The sequence below is a fragment of the Nematolebias whitei genome, chromosome 11, assembly GCF_014905685.2.
Source record: "Nematolebias whitei isolate Nwh7 chromosome 11, NemWhi1, whole genome shotgun sequence".
Lineage (NCBI taxonomy): Eukaryota > Metazoa > Chordata > Actinopteri > Cyprinodontiformes > Rivulidae > Nematolebias > Nematolebias whitei.
Window position 1 is genome coordinate 14,336,487 of NC_056508.1, and position 10,781 is coordinate 14,347,267.

At 40.7% G+C, this 10,781-nt stretch overlaps 1 protein-coding gene across 1 annotated transcript in view; it reads right to left on the bottom strand.

Moving 5' to 3' along the window:
* Positions 1-358: 358 nt before the first annotated feature.
* Positions 359-10,781, bottom strand: part of itga5 (integrin, alpha 5 (fibronectin receptor, alpha polypeptide)) — a 33,052-nt gene continuing 22,629 nt past the window's right edge. Inside the window, exons 16-25 of the mRNA XM_037683809.1 lie at positions 10,150-10,162; positions 9,286-9,365; positions 9,072-9,152; positions 8,878-8,983; positions 7,761-7,919; positions 5,928-6,035; positions 2,705-2,818; positions 745-846; positions 539-661; positions 359-442 (exon numbers count right to left, since the gene is read on the bottom strand). Coding sequence (XP_037539737.1) covers positions 359-442; positions 539-661; positions 745-846; positions 2,705-2,818; positions 5,928-6,035; positions 7,761-7,919; positions 8,878-8,983; positions 9,072-9,152; positions 9,286-9,365; positions 10,150-10,162 — 970 coding nt within the window. The remainder of the gene's footprint in view (positions 443-538; positions 662-744; positions 847-2,704; positions 2,819-5,927; positions 6,036-7,760; positions 7,920-8,877; positions 8,984-9,071; positions 9,153-9,285; positions 9,366-10,149; positions 10,163-10,781) is intronic.

The window sequence follows — 10,781 nt, forward strand, 5'->3', positions numbered from 1 at the left end:
GACGGCTCCACCACAATCATCTGTAAAAGTAAACGTGCTGCTGCAAGAGTAGGCTCATAGTCACCTGTGCAGTTTGTTTTACAGACCAAAATTAGTTTTTAAACATGGAGACACATTCAACTTGACAACAACCCAAACTAACAAAAGAAGATAAATTATTTAAAAAAAAAATTATTAAAAAACATTCATTCGGTTTGGAGATCTTTGGGTTTTTGTTTCCGTCTAGTGCAGAACAGCGGAGGTCTAGTAGTCTCTCTTTCACATAACTCTCAACCTGCTCTCTGATCACGTTCCATCATGTTTCTCCATTGCAATCAAACGGCCAGATATTGGGGGGGGGGGGGGGGGGGGGGGATTGTTAGGCCTCAGAGGCAGCCTGTGGTTTAAGTTGGGCTTTCTCCATGGCAGTGCCGTAAGGTACAGATCGCTTGAAGAAGCCAAACTGTGAAGAAGAAAAGAAAACAGGAGTAAGACCTCATCTAATCATCTTCTCTGCGACGCCTTCATTATTTAGGTCAAACGCAGAGTTCCCACTGACCCTGTAGAGAACGTAAATAAGGAGAGCCAGAAGCAGTAAACCAGCCAGGATGGCCAAGATGATGATCCAAAGAGGAACTGAGTTCTCGATGTCGGGCTTGTTCCACACCACCGGAGTCACCACCTGAAGAGAAGAACAGTCGAGTTTCAAGTGGACCAGATGGAAACAGCAGCTTAAAGAGTTACTATTATAAACTTGTTCAATACCTTTTTGTGTCCAGTCGGATAATGTTTGGGTAGAATTGCATATGGCATCTTTTTCACACTGTATCTGGCCAGACACTCCAGCACATACTGTTTGTAAGCTTTCTGAAGAAACAGACAAAAAAAAGAAATATGTCATGCAGTGACATAAATATGCACCAGGTGGAGACACAGACCAGGTGCAGCCTAAAGCCTCTTAAAGACTCTAAAGGGCACTGCATGCTCCATCCGTGGAGAAATGGGCTCTCGTTGTTCTAGTTACATGAACATTTCATCATTTTGTTCTCAGAGCAGCTTCACTCCTTCTCAACACAAGACCTGGGCCGAACTGTTTCTCACAGGCGTCTGTGCCAAGTATTGTGTGATTGGTCAGAAGTTTGTAGTCATGTTCGTCAATGCTGTACAACTCTTCAAACACACTAAATTAGTCAAATGGGCAAAAACTCCTGGATGGAGACATTGTGTATGGAGGAGTCTGTCTGCTGGAAAGTGTGGCGCTCTCTTCATGACAGATTTGTGGACAAACGGCAGATGCAGAGATGGAGAGGAGACGCTGGCAGGAAGAAACCCACGTGGTGACGTATACTGCAGCGGGAGGGGTTTCCCAGGAGCTCTGTGTCTGTGTCTCGTGGACATGAAAGGTGTGTGCAAAAACAAACGTCCTGCAACCACATGACCACGAGTCGACTGTTCGGCTGAGGATGGATTATGCCAGGCCTTTTATACTTCTGTTCTTGCGTCTCTCTGCCTGGCACTGTTGCATGAAGAAAATTGTGTAGCTTCAGTCTCTTCCCACTCGCTGACCCCCTGTTCTTGTACATTGCCCCCAGTCACTTGTGTCTCAGGATAAGTGGCGCGCATTGTGGGACTGATCAGAACTTAGTGGGTGTGTTTATGTGGAACAGCACATGTTTCTACTGCTTGTCATTTCATTAAAAGTGGTTCGCTCCTACATGCTGATTGTTATAGTAGCAAGGAGAGCTTAACAATTAACAAGAGCAATACCAGATCTTCCTCCTCCTCCTCATCCATCAACACGGGCCTTTCTTTCACTGTCGGATACACTGACGAGTGAAATAAAACTTTATCCTGCGATCAGTGTTGTTTAAATTGTAATATCTGTGCTCTAAAGTGTTAATGTTCCAGGTTCCTGGGGGGGAGCATGAGATCAGCTAGCTGTGTCTTTGTTCTGGGTCCAATGTGACTTGCTGCTGTGACAGCAGCTCCTGCTGCCTGTCTTCTTGGGCGTTTTTGTTAATAAAGACTCTAAAGAGTTGACAGTCGGCTGTGGCTTCCTTTTACTGCATGCTGAGGGGCATTACAACATGCACGTGACGTGCGCTACAGTGGGAGTGCTGTAGAAGGAATTCTGATGATTTATCCCCCGCCTCTTCTCCTTGACTATTAGCACTCCGTGAGACAGACGTTTGAAACTACGTGAGGAGAGGTCCGTCGTCTCACGTCTTGTGGAAGTATAAATCTACCTTAAGGTTTCTAGTCCTGTGAGGGGCTCAGAACACCAGATAATGAATTTCCAGTACATCACACATACTCCATGTCACAATCTGCAGGAGGTGGGTCAAACCGTCTCTGGCTCGGATAAGATAAGCAAGTTTTGCACCAACATAAAGTCTGTACACCACCACTGTGGAAAAGTCAACATTTTGCCTCAGATGTGTGAAACTGAGCAGTCTGGCAGCTGATTTAGAGTCATCGTTAATGTCAGCTGAACTTAGAAGTAGGACTGATTACAGAAGCTACTTGCTTTTGTTTGCATTTGGTGTGCAACTCCCATTTTCTTTCTCTTTTTTTGGGGGGGATGCATTTAAAAAAATGACTTTTTGGTTCCTGCCAAAGTCTGACATGAGAAAATACACAAACACCAACTGGAAGAAATGAACCCATGCTGTGCATGCTGCTGTAAACTAATGTATAAAACTCAGGAAAGCCAGGTTCTGCTAACCTCAGTGAAGGTCTCGGCCCAGATGCGGGAGCGCATTTTGACGATGGCAGTTGTTCCCTTTTCCAGCAGACCCACGTTACACTGCAGCATCCAGCACTCCACATTAGAGCAAGACTAAGGAAACAGAGATTGTTTTATAAGAACTAAACACAATTAAATTAGGATGACATAAACTTACTGCAAATGAAATTTCAGAAGGCATAACAAATAGATATAATAAAGCAGTTGTGTTAATATTTCAGGTTGCATAAACGTAACAAAAAGACCAATGTTGTACTTCCAATTCCACGCCTGCTTCGAATTAGTCTGAAGGAATGTCATGAGGCTGTAAAAATGCAGCATGCACCACTTGCCACATTATTGCCCAACCACTAAAACCAGCCCATTTTTCTCAAGGCTGTAGAATACACTATCCTAATTAAATCCCAGTAATGCAGCTTTTACCATTCTAACACATGCACATTCTGTCCTGTGGAGCTGCTGCTGCAGCTAGACCACCCTGAGACTGAGAGGTTTTGTTGGGTTTCCTGCAGGACAGTATAAGTTTACTTATTACATCAAGTAGAAAAAACACAAGAGAAGAGGAGCAAACCCACCCAGTTGTTTTAGGTCCGGTCCTAGACAGACAAAAACTAATGAGCCAGAAAGAGAAACGTATCCGTCTGCTTCCTGCTGGTGGATCTGTGCAACGATTTGGTCAGTGAGGCCACATATGTCTGAGAAAATTACACGAATAGCTGAGGTCCAAAGATTCCTCAGACCCACATCTCACATATCCTATTTGATGGAATAATGTGAAGTATAGGTTGTTCCCATAATTTATAAAAACAACATTCAGACCCAACGGCACTGCTGCTGTGTGGAAGGGGCCTGTAGAGGCTGACACTTTGTAACAGCACTCTAAATTTAGCCTTGAAAGCACCGTCCCTTTGCAAAGACTTGTTTTCCTTCACAATGCTTTATCGCCAGAACCAGACCAGATTTTAATGGGCCATTTCCTTTGATAATTTCAAAGTTTCAGGAAAATTGACATGGTATTTTACAGATGATCTTGATTGCAAATAATCAAACAACCCTTTGCTTTGGTTCCAAACATGGACTGTAAATTAATGAAGATGGCGACTGATTGGAAAGAAATTTGGAAAATGTATTATTTGTTACAGCCCTGTTTTGTTATTGTGAAACATGGCACCATGGTTTCACAATAGAGTTTTGCTAAAAATAGATGCAAATTGTCTTTTGTCCTTCTTGAATATATTGAGAAGTTTTAAAGATCAGCCACAAGACTGTAAACCAGTAATAAATGCTGTACTTGTCTTTTTTACACTTTCTAACCTCTCACTTACTTTGAATGAATATTGACATTGCTAAATTAAATCTGTCTATTTCTTTGAGTTCCTAGCATAGAACGTGACTGTAGTTCAACTTTTCAACTGAAAGTCCAGAAACTATCCAGTCAGTGTCTAATGATGACTAATTAGTGTCCATCCATCCATCTTTACTCGCTTCTTCCTGTTTGGGTCATGGGGGTCACTGGTGCCCATATCCAGCAGTCACTGTGTGAACGGCGGGGGACACCTTGGACAGGTCTCCAGTCCATCACAGGGACACATAGGGACAAATGAGACAAACAACCACTTACTATTTAGAGTTACCAATCAGACTAACATGCACGTTTTTGGTCTGTGGGAGGAAACTGGAGTACCCGGGGAAAACCCATGCTTGCACAGAGAGAACATGGAAACTCCACCCAGAAAGGCCCCTGGCTGGGATTTGAACCGATGCAACCTTCTCACTGAGAGGCAGCAGATCTACCAACTGCGACACCGTGCTGCCCACTAATTAATGTGTGTTCTCTAAATTGATTTTAATTCCATGTGTTTTTCCTGTCCTCTATATAGCACTAACACATCACGTAAGTCATAAATTTGTGCAGCAAGTTGAATACACTATACCCACTTCTTCCTTTACAGGTCACTAATGCTACCCATGTCCAGCCGTCAGTGTGCGAGACCACAGAGACAAACAAGGCATTCACACTGTCACTCTCACCTAGGGACAATTTAAAATTAAGAGTCTAACATGCAGGGTTTTGGTCTGTGGGAGGAAACTGGAGTATTCAGAGAAACCCCATGGTGAGAACCCGTAAACTCCACCCAGAAAGGTTCCTGGGTCAGGATTTAATCCTGTAACGTTCTTGCTGAGAGGTGACAGCTCCACCAACTGATCTACCGTGCCACCTGTGGCATGTTTTGGTCACAAACTCAGTCAGATTGAACCAGTAACCACCAACTCTAAGCCAACATCAACATACTGGAACACAGCTGGTATCTGACTGGGCTGTGACTGTTGGATATTAGTTGATGACTCAGAATAGAATAGAATAGAATAGAATAGAATAGAATAGAATAGAATAGAATAGAATAGAATAGAATAGACCATTATTGTCATTTCACCGGAGTACAAAGAAATTTGGGTAGCGAGGAAATAGTGAGTAAATTTCAAGAAAATGGCAAAATTTTAAATGTTTGCAACCAGTCAACTAGTAAGAGTGTTGTGTGCATCCAGTTTTTTAATATCACAACCTATTATTGTGTGCGCAGCTTGTATTCCAGGCCAGGCACATTTTTTTTATTTTTACACCTTCGTCAGAGAACCAGAGAAGTTAGAACTGATCTTTTCTGTTCAATGCACAACACAACTCTTAAATAAAAGTGCAGACATGGGTGAAAGTGGAAAGTGAATTTTATATACTGGTACTAGCCTCCTAAACTTGTTAGATGAACAAACAGAACAGAGCAGTGGGAGACAAATACCTCTTTGGTGGACTAAGGTATCCACAACTTTATCTGGACACAGATAAGCAGCTTGCAGGATCAATGTGAGGGGGCTTGGTTAAATAACAACCAAGGCCACAAACTGAAAGCAGTCTGTGAAATATCAGTGCACCAAAGTCAAAAACACAACCCAAGTCTCTTTCCTTCTCTGCTTTTGCTTTACTTTTATAATAAGAGTCTTCCATCTTAATCCCCTCAGCAGACCACCCTGCGCCCTCTGACCCCTCTTTTCAAATGACATCATAATTTAATTACCCAGTCCCAGGGCTTGGTAGAAACAGGTCTACAGACACCCATTACAGCTGAACCGTCTTATCTGAGTGATACCACACCAGAACCTTTTCAAGTTATGAGTGGATGAGGATTTTCTTTGGAAAGTCTCTTACCAGGTTAGTCAAATGAGCGAGCTGGTTCTTGTGGACGTCCCTCCTCTCAACATGGTGCTCATGGGCCTTCAGTGCCAGAACAGGAGACTCTGTGGACGTTCGCTGCAGCTAAAGGATACAGACACTCGTAAGAACAAAGCATAAACCATATTTTCCGCCGTACTTGTCGCATCAGTCCATATTTGTCTAATAAAGTGGAAAAATCCATAAATATGTTGCTTTGCCATGTATGTCGCATCTATTATGTGCCACCGCTGACAACCTGGAAATGTGGGCCGGTGTTGTGCCAAAATTTGATGGGCTGCCAAATGGTGGCCGCGGGAGCATGCACGGGAAGACTTTAACAAAAATTTAACACTTAAAAACAATTATTTGTTTGCTCAAAATTATATTAAATGTGTGTATCAATCTAACGTTTGCTTAATAAATGCACTTTGATGGTCAAATCAGCTGTATTTCAAAAAATAGTTTTGCTGCCTCGGTGCTCAGTGAACACGCAGAGGGAGAAAAAAAACGAGGAGGAATGTGGCTTGTTTCTCCTAAATTTAACAAGAAAAGCACCTAAATAATTATTTGTTTGCTTGAAATTATACCATAGATGTGTCTCAGTCTAACATTTGCTTAATAAATGCACTTTAATGGTCAAATTAGCTGCATTTCGCTGGGGCGGTGCAGCTGTTTTGACAGTTCCAAGCAACAAGCAGAATGAAGGTGGAGAGAGTATGGCAGGCCGATTGAGTCATTAATAGCTGATGAAGATTCTCAGTCAACGAGGACATAGTAAATTCCAAAAAGTTTAAGAAAAAAAACAAACAAGAAAGTATAAAGTACAATAAATAAAGTCCAGTTGTTTTTGTCTTGAACTTTTTTGACTTTGTCATTATAACCATGTTTACCTATTACATGATACAACAGCATGCCATAATACTATTATTACTCTGCTGCCATCATGTGGCTGAAAGTGGCACTGCTCATTTTTTGTTGTTGTTTAGTTAGAATGAATGAAAACAGTCATATCTCAGCCAAAAAATGGTTTATAAATATGGGAAAAAATTTCATAAATATGTTGCTTCAGCCTAGAAGTCTTAGGACATGTAAATTATGCAAAAAACTGTGACTTATGGGACAAAAAATATGGTACAAACTACACTCTCTCTGCCATTACAAACCCTGATGTTAGATGACCTCTATGGGAACCAATTCCTGTCTTATACATTTTGTGCTTGAAAAATAGAACAAGTAATACAAATTAACTTGTGTAATTATTTTTACAGACGTAAATGTTTTTTATAAACGCATGAATTCTTATCTATGGATGCACAAAGATAATTCTCATACATTCTCTTGTGCTTGATTTACAAGCACAAAATATATATGACTGGAATTTGTGCCCATAGACCTGAGGTTTCTTCTCATTAATCAGTAGCAAGAGAGCTTTACAATTAAGGGTTTTTGTGGCAATTCAGTGTGCAGCATTAGGTCACAGCTAAAACAAATGACTACTTGCAATCGTGCTCAACGCCTGTCACATGTAAACAAAAACAACCGTATGGAAATGCTTTGGCCCACAGAACCATAAAGGCTTCTTGGTGTAAAGGGGGTGTTGCTGCATATTGAAGATGGGTGATTATGGAGCTGCTTGAGGTGGTTCCTCAGGCTGTGCTGAAAACAGGGATGAGCTTTGAGTTCAAAGCAGCGGTGGGGTAAGCGTTTCGGGTGGGGCTGGGAAGCTGGAAGGAGGTGGATGTGGGCAAAACACAAGGAATAAGGGAGGAGGAACTTCTCTAATTTAGCCTAAACAGACCCCGAGAGGTGTGCATGAGAGATTCTCACCCTGAGTTTCAGGTGGTTCATGTTTTTGTCCACAGTGCAGTTGATGGAGCCTTCGGTGGAGAACTCCAAAGGGTAAAGGAGAGTGCGTCCCTGGACACGGAGAGGGCAGCGCAGCTCCAGTAAGGTGTTGCTGATTTGGCTTGGGCCGTTGTTTACAAGCTGAAAAAAAATGAAAATACCTATTTTAATTCTCAGATGGGCAACTTATGGCTCACCCAGGACTGCTGTTATTTTGAAGCCAGCTTTTACTGTGCTTTTACTTTGAAGGCAAGCGGAAGTTTACTTCAGCAGTCTCCTGATTACGTGCTAGGAGCAGTCCCTCCACTGTTGGAGCTTGTGATTCACAGAAACAAACAAATACAAAATAAAAAACCCACAACTGATAAAGAATGCAGAGTTTGCAACAATATATTGAATTCTGTTTATTTTCAGTGGGCTTAGTTCATGAAAAACAGAATGCTGTTTTTAAGCATTGTAAACTACACCAGCACCATCAGAGTCAACAGATGGAGAAACAAGAAAAGACATGCACAGATGATTTTTCATTGGAGAAAAAAGAAACAGAAATAACGATTTCACATTTAGTTCAATGCTGTTTTTTTTTTAAATCCTCCAAAGACGTACACAATTATTTGACAATCAATTTGTGAAAGTTCATTATTATTAATAAATATTATTAAATATAGAAAATGTTAATTCTTTGTATAACTTGTTTTTACTGTCCACTACCAATTTCAACTCTTGTCAGATAATGAACATTATAGTTATGGCTACTTATAAAATTTATATTTTGCAGAACTTAGTTTAGCCTGTTGATCGGGCCCTCTGTAGCAGGCCCAGTTCTGTATGTGGCCCTTTAAAGGGAAAAAGCTGCCCACCACTCGTTTAACATAACCAGAAGTGTTCATCATTTATTTATTTATAGCAGAAGCTGTGATGCTACCACTGAGTTCCTCCCACACATCACTATTATCTGGAGTTCATTTTCATTTGGGGTTTCTTTTTTCTTCTTGACGCTCTAAAACGTTTTGTGTTCTTTTTTGTGTGTACAGGAGAGGCTCAAACTCAGTCTGCTCTGCCCTGATGAGTGTGCACAGATAGCAGTGTGGTTGATTACCTCATAAATGTGCTCCACAGCAGGCCCCACATCCTGTTCCACTGTATAGGTTTTGGGCACTTTCCAGTTGGCCGGTGGAAAGAAGACCTTATCTGGCCGAGACACACTTTAAAAAGGGAAGGAAGGCTGTGAGAACATCTGTACAGAGACCTAATGAAGTCCCACAAGTTCAAAATAATGAATCCTAATCTTACCCCTGAAGGATGACGTCCGCCTGAACAACCACCTCCAGCTTGTAGGACACAACTTCACTATGAGAATTATTTTCATTTTTGCTGTGGAAACAGAGAAGAAAAGAAAGCAATCATGATAAACTGAGGCCAGCTGAGAGAAGTTGAGATTAATTTGAATTAGATTCAGTAAATATCACACAAGCTGTTTCTGCTGTTTGGCATGCCTAAATTATACCTGCGAATCTGGACATCAAACTGGACAGTTCTGTGTGTGTCCTTGAGTCGTGGCACAGTGAACCGTAGACCTGCCCAAAGCTGTGAAATTAAACATGAAACATAAACGTCATAGATTATTTAGACCACATTCAGATATATTATTTAATTTTTACATAGCAGGTTAAACATTGAATGATAGGATGTTTATAAAACATACAAATATAAGAATTTTAGAAGTGGATTGAATGTTAATTGTTCTTCATTAGCAGATATTCTTCCTAAAAGATATTCTTCCTAAAAGAATATCTGCTAATGAAGAACATTTAAGGCTCAGAGTTGTTTCACTTCCCAAACTAAGCAGCTCATCACATCCTGACTGTCTTTTTCTAAGATGAATATTAAATCTATACCGGTAATTCAGATCTTTTAAAACAGGCTTTTGTGGAAAAGTTCTGAAAAATAATTATCTTACCTGTTGTAGATAGCTCTTTAAATGGCCTCAGTTTTAAAAAATAAAGTTTAATTCTGATCTGCTTGACAGGCTAATGGCTAGTCCAAACGTGGCCAAAACCAAAGTGGGTTTCAAACGTTTTATTGTGTTTTATGTAAATGCTATTGCATAAACTCTAACACTAATGTGAGTTTCAGATGGTTATTAGTTCAAGGCTGTTTGCAAGCACAGTGACAGCTCGAGGGGATGCACTGAGTATTATCTGCCGCTGGAAAATAATATGTTGCCACCACAGTTCACGCCCTTTTTGTAGGCTGGTTAATATATTTTGTACATTGTGTACAATGTTGAAAGGCAAGGATATCTCCACAGAGTTTTATTCTCTATCCTAAGTCATTGATTTTGAATTAGCACAACTGTTTTTAATTTTACCTGCCAGGTGTGGCTGGAAATTTTACCAGCAGAGATGGTTTCAAAACCTCCCAACCAACAAAGCAGCTACAGGCACACTGGAAGACGACTGCTCTAACCACTCGGCCACAGCAACCCCATTTGTTAAAATGAATTTGTCTTATGGTTACAAATGCTACCGGTAGTTTCAGGAGGTTTTGTGTTTTCTTATCATATTTTCTTGCGTCTCTATACCTAACCAATGTCCATTGAAGAAGTAGGTCCTCAGCATGCTACTGTCTCAGCCCTACTTAGGTCTGCATGACACAGCTTTACTCTTTACATTGGGTGATGTCACCCAATTCCAGTTTGGCACTTAGGAAATCCTTGGCCCAGAGAAAGTTAGAAGTTTCAAGCAAGCTGAGTCGAACTGAAAGTTTGATGTCAGCAGACTGCAGGTCACTGATTGGTCAGAGAGCAACATAACTCATGAGTGTCTCCATCATAAGAATAAACCCACCATTCTGAAAAATACACCACTGCAGCTTTCCTTTTTGTTATTTACCTTTTATATAATTTATAATATAATAATATATAAGATATACATATATATACATATATATATATACATATACATATACATATATATACATATATATACATATACATATATA